This window comes from Doryrhamphus excisus, linkage group LG13 (assembly GCF_037039965.1).
Source record: "Doryrhamphus excisus strain RoL-2023G ecotype Guam linkage group LG13, RoL_Dexc_Guam_v1.1, whole genome shotgun sequence".
NCBI lineage: Eukaryota > Metazoa > Chordata > Actinopteri > Syngnathiformes > Syngnathidae > Doryrhamphus > Doryrhamphus excisus.
Window position 1 is genome coordinate 8091052 of NC_136369.1, and position 20651 is coordinate 8111702.

A 20651-nucleotide genomic window follows, 5' to 3' on the forward strand; every position below is an offset into this window, starting at 1 on the left:
GTCCCCTTTAAAAGTCATGTTATATGAATATTGTCTGATCTTGTGAGCTGTGTGTATCGTGACATCCCAACAAAATATGATAAAAATGTTAAAACACTAGAAGTTCCATCCGTGTACTGTATTTCAGTTCCTTAAATAAAGAAAGATTCAGTTTTAAAAGGTGACTGTTGTACACACAAGAAAAGGCAGGCTGTAAGGCAGGCATATACAGGTCATGTATATGTAATTGTGTGTCTTAAAATGAAATGATTTTTCTTTCGGTATTCAGGCTGTAATGTTTTACAAAGTTGCATTAGAGAGTGGAATATTGTATTAATGGAATCATTAACATAACAAGCTGATGGTATTGTGCATAAAAGTGTGACATATCTCTATTTGTCAAGTTCCTTCTAGCCTTGCGCATCCCCTGAACTTGAAAAAGGGGGTCTGAGTAGCCACACTGAAGAAAGACTGGATTCACTCGATGCTTTCGCTGTTTTTTGGGTTTTATTTAGTGAGGCACAAGTCTTGTTGTGGCAAGGTACGCACAGTACAGCACAGCACAGCACAGCACAGCACAGAAACCGGCTGCCTCTTCAGTTTTGTAGCTCCAGTTCGCGCAAGGTTTGGGGTGCAGTTCTGACTACCTTTTCAATCCGACTTGTCTGCAGCCTTACCTGCTACAAAAGGAAGTGCCCTAATGCAGACGCCCAGGTGCGCTTAAAGCTGATTCCACTTCCGGTTTAGATTTTTCCCACCTGATCTCCCGTGTTTAATTTAGAAAAATAACTTGTTAATTGCAATGAAAAATTTATTATTCCCTTAATGAGGGCTATGAAAAGTATTTTTTATTTTTCCTCATGTTTGCCTTATCTAAATTATTTTGGACAATAGTTTGACTTGACACTATTAGATGCATGTCATTTGCAATAACATTGTATCAATGATATCGGTGTATGCTTACCATCCCAAGCATCAAACATGTCCGTGATGAAGTAGTCTATAAAAGAAATCTGGGACTTTGGGATGCTACATGTGTTCCTGTCAAAGACAGGCATGACCACCGGAAGGCCTTGTCGCTTCTCTTCATCAGTCTGTGCCAAAGAGAACAACAGCACAGGTCATTATCAAACAGTGTAACTCATCACCCTTTCATGAGACTGTACCACCCTTTTCACTGAAAATACGTTGTTAGAGGGCTTCATAGTGGAAATAGGTGTATCCCAATGACAGCATTGTAAGCTCGGTCAAATTATCTTGTTTTCTTGTGCTATAAGGCACAGAAAAGGGAAATAAATATGTGTTTCTGTCTTATTTTCACTGATTATGTGTACTATATTGGGTAATATGAGTTTAAATGTGACTATGAGGGTGTTATTTCATGTCTGGAGGGCTCTAATAATGTAAAAAAAAACATATTTAGATGGTGGGAAACTGGTTTTCGATGCTCTGAGGAGGAAAACATTTGATTTATAAAGAATGGAAATTAACAAATCACAATTCATTCATTCATTTTCTACTGCTTTTCCTCACAAGGGTCGCAGGGGGTGCTGGAGCCTATCCCAGCTGTCTTCGGGCGTGAGGCGGGTTACACCCTGGACTGGTCGCCAGCCAATCACAGGGCACATATAGACAAACAACCATTCACACTCACATTCATACCTATGGATAATTTGGAATGGCTAATTAACCTAGCATGTTTTTGGAATGTGGGAGGAAACCGGAGTACCAGGAGAAAACCCACGCATGCACGGGGAGAACATGCAAACTCGACACACAGAGATGACCGAGGGTGGAATTGAACTCTGGTGTCCTAGCTGTGAGGTCTGCGCGCTAACCACTCGACCGTCGTGCCGCTAAATAAATAAATAAAAACATTTAAAAAAAACTTTAACTATATTAGGAAAGCAGGAAGTGAACAAATGTAACAGTTACTGATTGTAAAAGTACCAGATGGAGGGGTAGGATTTAATAAGCTTTGCTTCTTCCTACTCCTTTTGGACATGTGGAACTGTGAACTGATTATGGGATGCACTCAATTGTAATCTGATGCATGTTCAAATGAAATAAAACCATTACCATTACCATTACAGTCGGGTCTGGAAGCAATTAACCATGATAAACAAGGGATTACTACATTCTATTGTACCGGTATTTCGAATCATTCTCCTTCAAATATCACTATCACTATTACGTTGTTACCTGTGCAAAATACTCCTCTGAAATGCGTCCGGCCCATTCTATACACAGCTCCAGAGGCCTGCATGGATTGGAGATGTCTGCACACTTAATCAGCATTCGCTTGACAAGGATGCGATTCTCAGGGGATGTCAGTATGCTTTTCACAGACTCCTCGTCATTGCTTCCCTAAAACAGACAGATTATGCGCACAGAGGACACTTTGAACAACTTTAAAAGGCGGCATACTGCGGTCAACACGGGCTTCTTATGTAGGAGACTTGCATCAACGTGTAAAAGTCACGCATACAGTCACAAGATTTACAGCCTATTTATTTTCAACATTCACTGGCAGTTATATTATGTCAAAGCACAGAGGTCCTATTGTGATGTGAATGAGCTCTGCTATTTATTCTTGTCCCCCCCCAAAGCCTCAGTGTTTATGATAAAATGTGAAGTAGCATTTAACACATAGAGAACAATGACATGTTTGTCAATTCAGCTAAAAGGTCAACGTATTGAAATAATAATGTGGATATTTTTTTTCTTGTATAAACTTGACTTTAATATCTACCCATCTAATTCTTTCCTTAAAAAGACAAGCTTTAAAAAGTCTGCACAGAGCATTCCACACCAAGATGAGAAAGGTGGTACAGAGTTGTAAAATGTTCTCCTCACACAGATATCTGTGCCCATAGCAACGCCAGATTACAAGCTAAACCACTACTTTTGAAACTATCATTGCATAAGATGGTCATCTCACCCCATTCTCCTCCAAAGCAGCCAGCGGTTTGTTGATGCTGTTGACAAATTTGTTGACATGTTCAAAGTGTTTGGTCATCTCAGTTGCAAGCACCATGTCAATGATGGCCTGTCGTAGTGTTCGATACTCATTCCTGGAAAGAGGAAAAAAGGTATAGAAATGGAGCTTCAGTAATGTGGAAATTGAGCATCGGACTGTGGGGACAAAAGTAATGAATGGATGCTTTGTCCCTTGCTTCTCCCTCATGGCTGAGCCTTGCATGTGAGCTATTCTGCTTTAGGACTTGAAACACATTCGTACCCCAAGTGATGTGAACAAACACACACACACACGCACAAGCACACAAATGCTGCACATTCTTCTCACAAGAGCAACATCAGCATAATCACTATTGGGTTATAATTTATTTACATGCTTAGTTTTATTATAGCACTCACTGAAATAAAATCAGAAAACCTTTACTTTTAAATTACTTTGTCCCAAATAACGGCAACACTAACTAACAACACTATGGCTATTATTTGGCGAAATAATAGCCATAGTGTTGTTAATAAATACCGGAAAAAATATACTATACCTAAATATAATGAAAGAAAAAGTATACTACACTGGTATATAATAATAACAACAATAATAATAATAATAATAATAATAATAATAATAATAATAATAATAATATAATATAATATAATATAATATAATATAATATAATATAATATAATATAATATAATATAATATAATATAATATAATATAATATAATATAATATAATATAATAATAATACTGTGTATCACACATAAAATACATGGTGGGCCAAAAGTGTGTGTACACTTAAATGTTTTATATACCGAATAAATATATATACTTAAATATAATGAAAGAAAAAGTATACTACACTGCTATATCATTATTATAATATAATATAATATAATATAATGTAATGTAATGTAATGTAATGTAATGTAATGTAATGTAATATAATATAATATAATATAATATAATAATACTGTGTATCACACATAAAATACATGGTGGGCCAAAAGTGTGTGTACACTTAAATGTTTTTTTCATTTTTATAACATTCACTTACTTAATAAACACGCTTGAAATGTGCTCCTTCAACTTTGCAACATTCCTCCAACGTACGACACAAAGCAAGACACATAATAATTAGGGCTATTGTGATTAAGCACATTTTGTTCATAGTTAACTTGTAATTAATTGCATTTTAATCACAGATAAAAAATATTTTGAACTATAATAAGTAGGAATGTACAGTAAATTTCTTTGTGATAAACAACAATCAAACTACAACAATCAAATTTCAATTTTCTATGCCGCTTATCCTCACTGGCGAGAGGTGGAGTACACCCTGGACTGGTTGCCAGCTAATCACATCATAAATTCATTCACATACCTATGGAAAATTTGGAGTCGTCAATTAACCTAACATGCATGCAAACGGTCACACGGTGGTCTAGTGGTTAGCATGCTGGCCACACAGTCAAGAGATCAGGTTTGAATCTCTGCTTTGGCATCTCTGTTCTCCCCATGCATGTGTTCCTCCCACATTCCAAAAACATGCTAGGTTAATTGGTGACCCCAAATTGTCCATAGGTATGAATGTGAGTGTGAATGGTTGTTTGTCTATATGTGCCCTGTGATTGGCTGGCGACCAGTCCAGGGTCTACCCTGCCTATTGCGCGAAGTCAGCTGGGATAGGTTCCAGCATACCCCCGCGACCCTAGTGAGGATAAGCGGCATAGAAAATTGAAATTTGATCGTTGTAGTTTGATTGTTGTTTATTATATAAATTAATGAATGTCATGTTGCAAACTCCATACGGAGAAGCCCAAGAGTAGATTCAACACAGGTTTTCTCGATCTCGATTGTGTTTTGGAAATATACATCTATATTCATTCATTCATTTATTCATTTTCTACCGCTTTTTCCTCACGAGGGTCGCGGGGGATGCTGGAGCCTATCCCAGCTGTCTATGGGCGAGAGGTGGGGTACACCCTGGACTGGTCGCCAGCCAATCACAGGGCACATATAGACAAACAACCATTCACACTCACTCACATACCTATGGACAATTTGGAGTCACCAATTAACCTAGCATGTTTTTGGAATGTGGGAGGAAACCGGAGTACCCGGAGAAAACCCACGCATGCACGGTGAGAACATGCAAACTCCACACAGAGATGGCCGAGGGTGAAATTGAACCCTGGTCTCCTGTCTACGCGCTAACCACTCGTCTGCTGTGCCGCCCTACATCCATATTAATAATAATATATTTTTTAAAATAACAACCGTCTTTTACATGTTGAATGCGAGCAGCATTTTGTCCCGCATTGCTTGACAGTACTCGAACGCACCTAACTTTGTCCCACGCTGTACAGTACTACTACAGTATTACTACTACTATACTGCATTTTAACCCTTTTTCTTTCACCTCACAATTGATCCCAAATGCGGATGTGGGAAAGCATAAAGGGAAGATTTGATCAAATTATTCACTGCTAATGTGCATATTTACTCGGTATACAAACTCTCTGAAAAGCAAATGTCCAGGCTCATACTGGTGGATGGTGGCTTCTAAAATAATATTTTATAGTTAAAATTTCAATGCCGGTCACAAAAGCCTCTGTCTAGTACTATCGTACCCCCCGGGGCCTATCATGATCCCTATGTGCAGTGTCTTGCTCTAACGTCTCGGAGAAGTGTCCCCCGCCCACTTTCCTTCACACTGTGCAGGCGTGCCAAAGCCAAAACAAACATGTCTGCCATGTTGAACTTACCTGCCATTTGTGAGAGTGATATAAAATAAAAAAAACATGCCAAGGTAAATATCTTGTAGGGGTAGTATGATAAAAAGTTTTCATTTAATATGACATTTAAAGAACGGCAGCATCAGTCAAACGGCATCTCACATAGTCAACAGTCGCCTGTATGTCAGAAGTCAAATGACTATACAAATAATTGATTTCATAGGAACTACGTATATGACCAGCCTCTCTCAGTGGTAGAAGACACCGGATTTGCTGACTGCTCTCTGACTTGGAGCCCCGCTGCGTGTTTCCTGGAAGTCCTGCTGGAGCTCCACCAGACAATGACCTCTCACATTTAAAGTCTCTTTAAAGAAGGTGTGTCATTCTCTGTAAGTTTCACAAATGATATACGTATGTTCTCTTGAAAAAGTATGTTTAAAACTGTCCTAACCTTTCTCCCTTATACGGCACCCCTGGCATTTATCATAAATAAATACATTTTTAAATTTACAGTTAATCCATCCATTAAAACCCTAATAGGCGCATCCATGTAATATTTATTTGTGTTATGTGACCTTGTGAACGTCAATGTGAAATAAAGCTTTGATTAATAACAGTATTTGTGTACCTTTCAATGTTCTTAAAGATGTTGCACTTATCATCTCTGGTGGTGATCTGGAAGGCGAGTGCTGCATGGTGGCTCTCCAGTACGGCCGTGTCGTTGTACAGAATAGCAAGTTCGCTTCCCGCATTACACAGGAAGCTGTTGGTGCGGCCCGGGTGGTCCACGTCGTGTACGGTGGCAGCAATCAGGGCAGCAACCTCATCGATGGGATCTAAGCTTTGCTGTAGCAGAAGAAATATGATGCAACATTATAGAAAATCCACATTTCTGCTCCTTTTATGTCAACATGCATATTATCACGTTATATTATCAACATGCACAAACATTTGGCAAAGTGATTCTATAGTAGAGCCAATAAAAGATCAGTCCACTGAGAGCAGCACAGTCAGTGAATGACCTCACGATGACCTCACCCTCAAACAATGACTAACTTGGGAATCTCACAAGGAGCTTGGCCACGTAATATTGTAGATTTAATCAAATACAAACTTGTTTCTTGTGTTTTACAAACTCAAAATGCACATACACAGACCAGCCTCAACATTAGGTACACCTGTAAACTACAACGACAGCCTATAAAAGAGTTATGGTACAGTATATACAGTATCAACAGGATAATGCTCAGTTGTGTCAGACTGTAGTTTTTAAGGGGACCTATTATGCTCATTTTTTGACCCTTTGTATTGTTGTGGACTCCTATAGAGCAACTACACACAATAACCCACACAAAACTTTCTAGATCTTCCAGAATCTGCACCTATTCCAGTTGTATTTGCTTGTATTTGTGCTTCCCACCAAAAACAGTCCGTGTGAAATGCCATTGACAGATGAAAATAAAAAATAATTTCTTGCTGGGAATCACCAACTACAATAACTTCTGCCTGAGCTTGTTTCGTAAACAGAGAGGCAGAGCTTGGAGAAGGGAAGGGAAGGGAAAGCACAGCTTGGGAGGGCGCCTACAGCCACGGCCATAAGGAAGCGTGCTCCTCTGTGACATCACAAAGGAAACGCCCTCTGATATCAAGCTTTTTGAGCCAACCCAAACTTCTTTAAGGGTCACTTCCAAATGTGCAAACCTCATTATCTGAAATTTTGGCATCGTTTAATACGAGACTACAACATTCTAAATACAGAAAGGTGAAAAAGCATAATAGGTCCCCTTTAATGATATTCTTACTTCCTGTAAGTACATAATGCGACTAAAATATCAGAAACACCTCTAAATCTGATGCAGTGCAGTTCGACAAAACAAAACAAAAAATACAACAATAAACCTATCAGGACTTTCTGATATGACTCTAACTTTTATCGGACTTTAGTTTGTGCATGTGCTCTGGTTGACAAAGGAGTATTATCTCTAATTAAAAAAAAAAATCCCCTCTCATTTGTAATTTTACCTTGACTCTCTCCTTGCACAGGAAATATGCGGTGGCGTGCAGGACATCGGCCGCATGGGAAGAGTTGTGGTACGAGTTGCTGGAGTGGTAGTTGGCTTCAATCACTTGCAGCCAGGAGCGCAATGTGGCCTCTGGACAGTTGAGGTACTCGCAAACCCCAAAGCGGGAGAATATCTTCAAACCTAAGAAGGTCAAAGGCCTGCAGGAACATGCAGCATGAGATTTTTTGTACAGTTTGGGCTCCTTCTGCATATTAGACACAACCATGCAACGGTTTAAAAACACTTTCCTTACCGTTTCATGGTTGCAGCTTCCAAGTTAAAAATGTCAAAGTCCCAAGAGTCCTCACTCTCCATGGTCTGAGCTATACGAGGGGGGATGTCGTTTAAGGAAAGAGGAGTGGCCAGGTGACTTGGGATGTGATGGGGCTCTACGAGGGGGAAACGGACAGGAAAATAAGGTTTATTGCTTCAACTTGGGGCACAAAGTCATCTCATCTGGATTGCATAAACTCACGTTTTGTGGAAAAGATGTACTCATTTCCTGACAATCTGCGCAAACCATCCTGAGAAAGACAAAGAAAGAGACTTAATGAACACGTGAATAAAAAATTAACTCAGCACAAAAATAAATATATATCGTTAACTTGAATTCCAACATTTCACTGAAGTCTGGAACGGTTACAATCTCCCGACCACAAAGAAAACAATGTGATAAGGTTACATAAGCATTACCTAATGAGTATCACCACTGTGATAACAAGCTTCACTAATGGAAGAGGAGTTGAAATATTTAAAGCACTCAGCACTACACAGTTTTGTAGCATTAGCAAGTAGGAAAGGGTGGAACCAAGACACAGATTCTTTTTATTCCCCTCAAACCGAACCATATAATGATCATTCATTCATTCCTTTTCTGCTGCTTTTTTGCTGGAGCCTATCCCAGCTGTCTTCAGGTTGCCAGCCAATCACAGGGCACATATAGACAAACAACCATTCACACTCACATTCATACCTATGGACAATTTGGAGTCGCCAATTAACCTAGCATGTTTTTGGAATGTGGGAGGAAACTGGAGTACTCGGAGAAAACCCACGCATGCACAGGGAGAACATGCAAACTCCACACGGAGATGGCCGAGGGTGGAATTGAACCCTGGTCTCCTAGCTGTGTGTCTCCAATGCGCTAACTACTTGACCGCCGTGCCGCCCCATATAATGATCATTCATTCATTCATTTTCTACCGCTTTTTCCTCACAAGGGTCGCGGGGGTGCTGGAGCCTATCCCAGCTGTCTTCGGGCGAGAGGCGGGGTACACCCTGGACTGGTGGCCAGCCAATCCCAGGGCACATATAGACAAACAACCATTCACACTCACATTCATACCTATGGACAATTTGCAGTCGCCAATTAACCTAGCATGTTTTTGGAATGTGGGAGGAAACCGGAGTACCCGGAGAAAACCCACGCATGCACAGGGAGAACATGCAAACTCCACACAGAGATGGCACAGAGAGGGTGGAATTGAACCCTGATCGAACCCTGATCTCCTACCACTAGACCGCCGTGCCACCCCATAGAATGATCATATAGATCAAATTTTCCTCCTAAAATGAAAAATGTACTTTTAATGATGTTCTAATAGCAATTTGTGTCCCTCAAGCCGACTGAGCGCCAAACATGTTTGCTCCACTTTTGAGAGAAGGCAGTCAAATGGTCATTTTTGAAGTTTTGGCCTTCCTCAAGGACATGGTATCACCCTAACTCATCTCTGTAAAAAAAGCAGGCTTCGCCCCGCATCATAAAACAAACCCTGGAGTTCTGCTAACTATCTGCCGGTCAAGCTAGCTATAAGTTTATCTTATTCTTCTTCAGCCAATGAGTTAAGCTAGCAGGTTGCTGTTAAAATGCAACTATAATGTTAGCCCCATTCCTCACATTACGCTAATGTTGCTAAAGTTTGTGTGTCCTCTCCCGCCATCCCAATGAAGGGACTGTTTACGAAGCTGCCAAAGGAACGCTAATGCTAGGAGTCCACTGGGCCAGCGCCAGTTCGCACCGATGCAATTTACTGTGGCGCCTTGTGTACGAAGGAGCGGTGAGTGACAGACATGAACGTCAATCATCTTATTTGGGCCAAACAAATTCTTAAATGTGAAAAGCATTCCCCAATCAATCCTTTAAAATCACCAATATTAATATATGCTAGGTGATGGTTGTATTTTGTGAGTACAATTTTGAGCCAGTTGCAAACTGTCCCTTTAAGATGTTGTATGGGATATACGTAAAGCATGTATTACGTTTTATTACTACAGTATTAATTGGCCCTGTACCCTAGAAACCGCCCATGAATGATACGGGAAAAGGCCGAAATGATACTGTGTCAAAGCCCAGGGCAGTGATACTGATAAAATATAGAGTTTAACCATGTCCAGTATCAGCCCCCGTAGCTGTCCACTCAGAGCGCGCTGCTCTGGTATCGTGCTTGTGAAACAACCAATCAGAGAACAGCGTCTGTGCTGCCGTCTGTGCTCTGTCAACATGTCAGCGGTTGACACTCCCGGCAAAAGACAAATAGGGAAAATAGCAAACAGAATATTAGAAATGTGTTGATAAAATATTATTGTTGAAATATTTTTTGCAATTATTGTGTTTACACTGTTTAGATATAATACATGTAATAAACTGAACATTTTCTGGAAACAAAATGGTCTTTTTGATTAAATAGTAATAATAAGCTCATGATTATTGTAGTAATATCACATGGTCATCACATGGTTTGTCTGGTATCAGGCCCAGTATCATGTCCCCGCGTACCAGTATCAGCCTGATACCAGACAAACCATGTGATAACCTATAATTAACACTTCTTGGAGCATGCCATTGGAGGCAGGCATAGACAAGCACAGCTCATTAATATTACAACTACAGAATAACATTAAAAATACAGACACAAGAAAACCGTGCTCCCAGCAGGGCTTACTAAAAGCACTTAAAACTGTTTGAATTCCAGGATCAAGAGTTTGGGCCCCCACACTTTGAATAAACTATTGTGGAACCGGTGAGACTTACTAAAAATACAGTACTTTCAAAAATAATACAGTATAATATGGTACCGTTACATGTAAATGTGTATACTGCCACTACACCACAGCAACAATTGACTATATATCACTATAGTATCCAAAAGTGTGTTGATGTGAAGCCCATAGACATATGCAGTAGCATACGTATATTTTGAGCATCCAAGTGTGTACATGGGTGTGTTGCCGAGTGAAATGTTTACTTGACAAGTGAAAAAGGAAGAGGGGACCAGCTCATCTTTGACCTGAGCATTGTCTGATGGCACTGCCTCTGTACACACCAGCTATTTTAAGACTTTTTTTCCATCAGAAACATGAATACTCCTCTCAAAATGTCCGCATGGTCTTTTGAGTTCAGTGTCACCACAAAAACAAAATAACCTCATTTTGTGTTAGTAATGACTAAAAACACATTTTGAGTTATTTTCATCAAGTGTATGTGATACAACCTCCCTTCCCTTATGAATCTTCATTGTACATTTCTGAGTAAAAGTCATGCTTATTCATCTAATCCAAAGAAGAACAGGATGTTTCCAGAGAGGAAGAGGTACATGTGAGCGTTACTGTGCAGGGACAGAGAGAGGAGAGGGAGAAGAGGGGGGGGGGGGGGGGATTTGGTGAGTGGAAGAGAGGGTGGGCTTTCCTCTGCAGCCTCCAGGAGCACAAAGGACAATCTAACACTTCCTGTGGGGTCGTTGCCAAGACTGCCAACTTGGCAGTCGTTCTAGTTAGGAACTTGACTATAGCTGTCCGGTTAAAGCCTGACTCTCTCTCTCTCTTTTTCGCTCTCTCTTTGCCTTCCGAAAAGCGAATAGAGATGCTGACCACCTAAGTCCCACTGTAAATTTAGCACATATGCAATACATTTTCTTTTCAATTTAGTGAACTAAAGCCTGGACTGATCACCAGTTAGTCACAGGGTGTTATGATACTATTCTTAAATTCATTGTTTTCTACTAATTGGCTGATCAGGCCATAGATTTAGAGCAGGGGTCTCAAACTCAATTTACCTGGGGGCCACCGGAGCTAGGTTCTGGGTGAAGCCGGGCCGCATCAGGTTTAAAAAAAAAAAAAAATTCCCAAAACTCATTTATTAAAAACTGGGAAAAAAATCAATAAAAAAAACTACCTTCAATGCTTTTGCTTCTGCTATAGCCTACATTTTTTCAGTACTTTGGTTCCGGTTTTCCACACCAAAATATCTGATAAAACATTCCACTGTTCTCAAATATCTTAATTTTTATTTTTCTATACAGAAAATAAGATAAAAATAAACAAATAAACAAACTAAGAATAAAGACAATAAATCAATCAATCAGTAATAAATAAGTAAAATAATAGTAAAACAGCAAATAAGAAAAACGTAAGAAACCAGAAATTATTTTTTTCAGATTCAAATGTACAGTATTAACAGTTATTTAACCTTTAACATGAACATTAATGAAACTTAATAATTTTACCCAATTAGCAAGTTAGCATCGTACTCAGTTCCATCTGGGAGCAGCGTCGTAACTTTAGCAACATGTTTGATGAGATGCTTTATCTTGACGTGTATTTTCCGTTTTATTCCAAATCATTTCCTGCATTTATTTGTACCCAGCGTCATAAGCCTTTACCTTCATTGCTAATCCAAAGCAAAACAGGGCGGGGTAACAGGGTAGGGTAACAGTATGGGCGGAGCAAAATCATGTTAATTGTGTCTGGTGTGCACACAGCTTTAAGCTGTCATTTCAACATTAAACTTTGGTATCAAGGTGGGGGCCTCAAACTAGCGTCTCGCGGGCCGCATTTGGCCCCCGGGCCGCAAGTTTGAGACCCCTGATTTAGAGCATCATATTGAAGGGTGCAATCAGCTCTTACTGTCATCAGTCCCCCAACAAGGTCATTTGTATGGGGGTCTTCATCCTTGGTGCCCAGCTGTGGAGAGTAGAGTTCTGTGGTCCTCAGGATCTCAAGTACCCGATCCAGGGCCTCTGCCACGGGCATAGGGCTGCTCTCCTGTGCTGCATTGATGATGTTTATGACCTGGACATGAGTGCAATATATGTATTTGTAGCATTTACTACACTTTAGAGTGTTCTCATAATAAATTCCAAGGTAAAGATATTCAGATATTCAATCAAATTAAACAACTTTTATGGGACTTATTTAGAATAAATTAAACAAATACAAAGCTGTCATTGATAGGGATCATATATACCTAGAGGAATTATTACCATGGTATGCAGGCAGGTTAAATCACATAATAAGGTAGGAAACTGCCCAATTAAAATACATGTATAGGTATATATTTTTTAAAGGGAACCTATTATGGCTTTTCCACTTTAAATGTAGTTGGAATGTCGTATTCTCATGCCAAAGTTTCAGATAATGAAGTTTGCGCATTTGGAAGTGAGCCCTGAAACGCTCGGTTTTAAAAGTGCATTAATTTCGGACATGCTGTGCGTCCACGCGCCACCCTCACTTCCGGCTTCTGATTTTCACTGCACACGTCTGGCTTCTTCTGAGATCCTCCATCAGTGCTCCGTTAGCACTCTGAGTTCATACACAGTAAGTCAGGGGTCTCCAGCCAGTAGATCATGAGCTGCAGGTAACACTTTTGATTAAGCTCTACTAAGACTTAATTCATTTATCATCAAATCCTATACCCACCATATTAGGAAAGTGGGGTTTGTTCATAGTTAGGAAGCACTTTGGGCGTGTGACCAATCACAGCGGAGTGGGCGTGCCCAGATGAGGGCTACGGGTGGAAGAAATTAAAACACCATTTTGGCAGGAGACACAAATCAAAGGAAATACAGCTTGAATAGGTACTTATTCTGGAAGATATAGAAAGTTTTCTGCGCGGGTTATTATCTAAGAGACCACAGCTCAATACAAAGGGTCGAACAATGAGCATAATTGGTCCACTTTAAAAAGTCTGATGCTTACAGTATATAGGCCAATTGTTGCTTACCCTTTTGGAGACATTTTCTAGGGAAGAAAGCCAATAAATTAATGCCCCCTTTTCCTTATGAATTACAGCTATAACTTAAGGTGCTTAAGAGGTATCTATGTTTTTAGATCTTCCATTGGTTTCCTATGGTGACGCTGCATATACACACACAGTAGCAGGCGCTCTATCATCCAATAGTGCTTTATTCTGAAGAGAATGACGCCTGCAGGGACTGCCTCCATAGTCAAATGATAGAGCAGTGGAACTGTAGTATGTCATATGGCCCGTCCCCGGGGACATTCTCTGTTTCCGTCATTGCAGTTCATCCTTCAGTGTACATCAAGCACAGAAACAGCAAGTCAGCCTGGTGCAGCATGTGTTACTGTGCATGAAGCATAGCATTTTATTCCCTTCTCTCTCTCTTGACATGCTGCTGTGGCCTCTAGAATACTGGCTCTATTTCTGGTAGATGTACTAAAAGCGCTTGTGGCAATGGTGGTGGATTTTTAAATTGTCGTCATGAAATACAAAGCATTTGCACACACTAGTTGACTGAGTCATATGACCGAGTCTCCACCTTAGTGATGGGAGCCTCTATCGTCATGGAGTGGATTCGGGCCATTGAGGAGTGCCTTCGCTGTGAGCTCCCTGCCAGGATGCGAGAAAAAAAAAAAGAAAATGATTACTCCTTACCGTACTAACTTGAACTTTTGATTGTTTTCCTATGACTTCCTAATGAGTATGTTTGCCTGTGTGCGACCAATCAACACTTGATACAAAACAGACAACTGGGGAGGTTTCATAAGCGTTAGTTTCCATCCATCACACTCACCGTCGCTCCCCCGAGATGTTGTGGATCTTACATCCAGAGAGCCTTTCCTCCGGTCTTTGTGCTTACTTGACTGGATATCTGGGGAGAGGAGAGCATCATGTCTTAAGTAAAACAGCACAAACCAACACATTTTTTTTTCCAAAAAGGTGACGTTTGATTGCAAACACCGATTGGAGGAAGGTGAGATAATGGAAAGAATATCTCTCACTAATTACTGATAATTTCCTCTGCATTTTTTTTTGGCAGCAATTTTTTGAATGCTTTTACATAATCTGTCACAAGACAGCTATTCTAAGGCAGCAATGACAGAGGTCCTCCTTTTTATGTGGCACGGATAATTTCAAGAACATTACCAGTTTGAGACTCTGCTTGCACTCGTTCACTTGACGTCTGTAAGGATGCATGGAAAAGCACATTGGTACATGCAGCCTTCTTTCATTCATCAACTATTTACTATACAATATGCAATGCAATATCAACTCACCTTATTATTATCATTTAAAGGCCTGTTGATAGACACATAGTGCCTTATTTTTCTGGAAATGCAACAGCATGTTACAAACAGTCCAAAAGTCATACTGTATATTATTATTAAGCGTAATTAAACATCTTTAACTCACCCTCCCTGTCCAATTACAGGTGTGATCTTCACATTTTGCTGGATGCTGTCTCCATTCTTCTTTTTGGCATAATAAGTCCCCTGCCACTCCTGGACCACATCATGCCACAAGCACACAAACAACACCGTGAGAAATGTTTTTTTTAATTTTATTTTTTTATTTATTTGGGCAAATACACGAAACACCACAGTGCATCTCCCACACCAATCAAAATACAACTTTCCATTATTTACATTTGTATTCAGCTAGTTGATCACAAGCCCAAAAGGAGTAGGCTGAAGCAAAAGCTTATAAATGCCTACCCCTTTTTGCAAGATATAATCATGTTCATGCCACTGTCTTGTTTTCCCCTGTTATTATTGTCATTGTAATATTATTATTGTTATTATCATTATCATTATTGTTATAATCTTTATCATTATTACCATCATTATAATCAGCATTAATATTACCATTTTCATCATTATAGTTAATTTTTTAATTTTTATTTTTTTAATTATTTAATTTTACAGACTTGATTGCTTCTTGTAAAGTGCTGTATCATTCCATCTGTTATTTTCTGAAATCTGCAGTATTTGTGCTTTTATTGTCAATTTATTAGCCCACTTTTTTGTGATATTTACATATCATTGTCTGGATTGCATGTGTATAATCTTGTGCATTAAAAAAACAAGAACTTGAGACTGTGTTAAATGTTGAACCATAAATGGAGAGATACACAAAGATACACAATGTATATAATCTTTAGGACTCAGATGTTCAAGGAAGCTGCTGGACCAGGTACACTATACACCAGTGTTTGTGGTGCAGGGGAGGTCAAAGGGTGGCTGGAGGTGTTTTAAAGGTTCAAACTCAATCGCACAGGGGACCAAGCCTAGTTTGCGGGCAGAATTTGGACATTATGCTCCAACCCCGAACTTTGTCTTTTTCTTATTATTTATCCAGAAATGGTCAACCATTGTATATTTCTGTATTAAAAACCTTACAACCTTCTTGTCCTTTTAACCAAGATAATTGGTGAATGATGCACACTCATATTACACTCATCACATCAGTGCACACACACACAGATGCTTATTTGAAATAGCAATTATGACAGAATATGACCTAATATCCAGGCTATAACGGTATTATTTAGTACGGTCAGATTTTGAGAAAATGTCTCATGCATTTTCAGTTACTCCAAAGGAGTAGTTTATACCGGAGCAATGGATTAATTATGCCAATCACTGTAAACACTTTGTTTGATCATGTTCACGAGGCGGATCGGCTCACTGCTATTTCCCAAACAGTTCCGCGGGCCGAATCAAATTGCAGCACGGGCCAGATTTGGCCCCCTGGCCTGAGTTTGACACACATAAACAGTATGCTGGCAGGAGCGCCCCTGGAGTCCAATGTGCCCGTTTCATGTCCCCCCCCTCCTAACTCCCACCCACAGATTTACTGTAGCTGCTTAAAAAGAGCCATCCTGCTGTTTGCAGCTCTGAGAATGACCTTTGCTCTCTGTGTAGTAAGATTACAGCAAATCAGTTGCTGCTCCAATGCACATGAAACACAGCCCTACAATCAATTGCAGTATTTTCTACACATACGTATACATTTATATGGACTAGTATCAACAATCACACTAGACTCTTACTAGACTTTAACCACTGATGTCAGCACTAAGTACAGTATTAAACACATCATGCAGCCTGTAAAAAAAATTAAATGTTTTTTACCTTCCCTTTCCGGATGCAGGAGTTCATTGTTTCAAGGAGATCAGGCTTATTCTTCTCACTTTTAGGCACTTCTATTATTTCCTTCCCTATAAGCTCACCTTGTTGGTAGCCCATAACGGACTCGTAGGCAGGGTTCACATACTGAGAAGAAAAAGCGAGAGAATTTTGGGTGACTATAATAATAATATAAAATGAAACACATTAACACTACATAATACTGCTAAGATCAGATTATTATTTTTTTTTGCCATGATCTGATTGAAGCTGCTATATGCCACAGATAGGTAGCTGCCTAGAGAGTCGTCTTCCTGCTTTGAGCGCCTGAATTATGATGTGATTTTACAAAGTTTAACCACTAACGTCAGCCATCATTGAATGTATAGCAACGTAACAACAGCATGACTCAAAATTGCAGGAACTCACCTGAATGACTTGATCTTCAGAAGTGATCTCGATGGCCTCTTGGCTTTGTTCAAGAGCTGTGAAAATAGCATTGCCAGCCCTAGCGAGAGAAGACAAGACATTCATTGTTGTCAATAAAATAATCGTCTAGCATCTTAGCCATTTTTTTTTTTTACAAGAAAGAAATCAGAGGTCAACTACATTTGTCCAAGGGCCGACACTAATGCCTGATGATATTGTCAAATAAAATGAATACTGTGCAGTATGCCAAGTAATATTTCATTATTTGATATATTATTTTGTATATTCCGCCTTTGTCAGTGTTAACAGGTGCATACAACAAGCTACTAAAGCCCGGGGTCTTGCACAGGTTACATTTTTAAATTTCTGACAATAATCATAAAACCCCTGAAAGTAGTGAATGTCACATTTTATGCAAAACTTTTTCAGCATGCAAGTTACAAGTCAAAATAATCTACCTCTTTCTATAAAACAGATAACATACTTTATATAAAATCTAACCAGTAAACTTTCAAATACTATTCTAAATTAATGATTAGTATTTCAAAGTAAGTAAAGGCAATTAAAGTAACAGATATCATAACTATATTCAATGTGTCAATAAAGATAGTTGCACATGATTCCTCAGTAGTGTATATAACCTGAGTACTGATAATAGGTCAGTCAAAATAGCTACATAGCATTCATTAGGACACACAGTTTATGTATTACGTCCAGTTTGCAATTGCTATCAAACATTAGAGATGACTATACCAAAGATAATGCAGCCAACATATTAATAAGGTTTCAGCAATTTACATATGTATTTACCAATTCATCATGAGAGTGACTGACAGACATTGTTTTGCATTTTAATTCATTCATGTTCTACCGCTTATCCTCACGAGGGGCGTGGGCGTGCTGGAGCCTATCCCAGCCGTCTTCAGGCAAGAGGCGGGGTACAATCACAGCCAATCACAGGGCACATAAAGACAAACAACCATTCACACTCACATTCATACCTATGGACAATTTGGAGTCACCAATTAACCTAGCATGTTTTTGGAATGTGGGAGGAAACCGGAGTATCCGGAGAAAACCCACGCATGCACGAGTACAACATGCAAACTCCACACAGAAATGGACAAGATTGGAATTGAACTCCTAGCTGTGCAGCCTGTGCACTAACCACTCGTCCGCCGTGCAAAATCACTTTCATCACTCACCTCAGTTTAAACTGTGCCAGCACCTCTCCATGCTCCAGCTGTAGCAGCTCATTATAGCAGGCCATCATATTGGCATTCTCCACATATCTCTGAGGGTCAGAGGTCAAATGTACACAATATGATCATTCAAAGAGGAATTAAATAGTTCTTGATGGCATATTGCCGTTGCACAGTTCCCACCACAGAGCCATGATCTGATACAGGGAACTCAATGCATGTCCTCAGAGCAAAATAAAGATTTTAAATCTGTAGCCCGGCCTTACAGTATATAGTAACTTTTGTTTACAAAAATTTCTCAAGAATAATCCAAATATAGGCAGAGGACACTCACCCTATTAAAGCCGGCATTGATCAGAGGCATCACAGAGGCTTCCTCCCTGTCTGGCCTTAAAAAGAGAACACATTAACCTGACAAATTGCTCTTCAGACAACGTCAGAGATTTACTTTTGATGACAAAATGCACACTTAGGACTTAGACCAGGTTAGGAGTTTTGATGTAAATGTAAAAAAAAGCGAATTAGCAAGGCCAGTTTCCACCAGGCAGTAAAGTTCAGTGTGCAATTTTGGGGGTTTCCACTTGTCAGTAGTTGTAAAGCGTGTGTATGAAGCGAATGATTGTAGAAGACCACAATCAAATCCTACCACACATCCTCCAGATGTTTTTGATCAACAATCTGGTTCCAATAAGGTCAGCTCAAATGAAACCAATAACTGCCATAAATCTAAAATTGTCATAACTCCATCAAAACCGAAAAAGGCAATAGGAAAGCAGAGGACAGACAACCATGAATCCAATCTGTTAAAGTCCAAGTCACAATGCAATGCTAAAAAAAAAAAAAAAGAATATAAAGTGCTAGATATCCTTCAATATAGTATGTTTCTCTTTTTAATTGGCGAGATGTTTCAAGCTGTACCATTCAGAGCTGAACTTGTTGAAAAGGTGGCTATCGAGTGGGGTTCAGTGAGTTACTTACCTCTTCACAACAGCGACTATCACAGTGTTTTCTGAAGAGCTGACCGCTCTCATTGACCTGAATGTAAACACAGAGAGCCCTTTAGCCAGCGAGCATACTGATGAAAAAGCCCATGGGATCAAATCAACGTATTTTTCAGTTTTTCATGCTCCGATTCTCCCAGGCAGCTCCAGTGATGGAGCTCCACAAGCGGGCTGAGGCCTCTGAAAGAATGCAGTGTAGACGTCCACTCGTCCGCCTGTGGTTTCCCCCAGCAAGTGGTCATAAAGGCGCTTTAGTTCCCTCGTCTGAGACCATGCGTGTACACTGAACATACGGAGCGGCCAAAATGAATGAGGTTTACATACATGCCGGGCAGGGCAAATGAATGTTTGGAACTGTCCTAAAGATAGAAAGTGGTACGAGCAAGCATGGTTCATTTCTCTCTTATTGAACGCCATCAGCTGGCAAGCCATGACGGTAAATTGTGAGCTCAGATATTGAAAGCTCGTAGTTTCCCCAAACACTAGCCAATATGCCGAAACACACACACAAATCACTTTTATAGCAGACAGGGATTTTAAGTGATGAAAAAAAACAGCAGATACAGTATGTTACTGATAGAACTGCACTGCGTCACATTTCTAATATTTTGCTTTATAAGTATTTATAATTGCGGATTATAATTTTTATGGCTGGCTTTTAACAAAATATTCATTCATTCATTTTCTATACCGCTTTTCCTCATGAGGGTTGCGTGCATGCTGGAGCCTATCCCAGCTGTCTTCAGTAGAGAGGTGGGGTACACCCTGAACTGGTCGCCAGCCAATCACAGGGCACATATAGACAAACAACCATTCACACTCACATTCATACCTATGGGCAATTTGGAGTCGCCAATTAACCTAGCATGTTTTTGGAATGTGGGAGGAAACCGGAGTAATCCAGAAACAAATAACACCAAATAAATAAATTAAAAAGAATTAATTAGCATTACAAGACTGATAAAAATAAGTATTTGATCCTGACCTACCAAGCAAGAATTCTGTTGTGTGCCCATGAAGCTCACAAATTAACCCTGTCCCTTCAGCAAAAAAAGCTTTCTGAAAAGGTTAGGAGCTAGGAAACGATCTCAAGGGTCCTTGAAAACAATAATGCACTTTG

At 39.7% G+C, this 20651-nt stretch overlaps 1 protein-coding gene across 2 annotated transcripts in view; it reads right to left on the bottom strand.

Moving 5' to 3' along the window:
- The window catches only part of pde8a (phosphodiesterase 8A), a 58092-nt gene that overhangs the window by 3693 nt on the left and 33748 nt on the right, over positions 1–20651 (bottom strand). For both annotated transcript variants that reach the window (XM_058089495.2, XM_078795776.1), the window contains exons 4-21: positions 19509–19565; positions 18865–18919; positions 18534–18622; positions 17329–17407; positions 16906–17046; positions 15185–15273; positions 15049–15100; positions 14918–14954; positions 14565–14642; positions 14310–14380; positions 12658–12822; positions 8231–8279; positions 8009–8144; positions 7715–7913; positions 6321–6538; positions 2921–3053; positions 2182–2346; positions 944–1073 (exon numbers count right to left, since the gene is read on the bottom strand). In XM_058089495.2, coding sequence (XP_057945478.1) covers positions 944–1073; positions 2182–2346; positions 2921–3053; positions 6321–6538; positions 7715–7913; positions 8009–8144; positions 8231–8279; positions 12658–12822; positions 14310–14380; positions 14565–14642; positions 14918–14954; positions 15049–15100; positions 15185–15273; positions 16906–17046; positions 17329–17407; positions 18534–18622; positions 18865–18919; positions 19509–19565 — 1943 coding nt within the window. The remainder of the gene's footprint in view (positions 1–943; positions 1074–2181; positions 2347–2920; positions 3054–6320; positions 6539–7714; positions 7914–8008; positions 8145–8230; positions 8280–12657; positions 12823–14309; positions 14381–14564; positions 14643–14917; positions 14955–15048; positions 15101–15184; positions 15274–16905; positions 17047–17328; positions 17408–18533; positions 18623–18864; positions 18920–19508; positions 19566–20651) is intronic.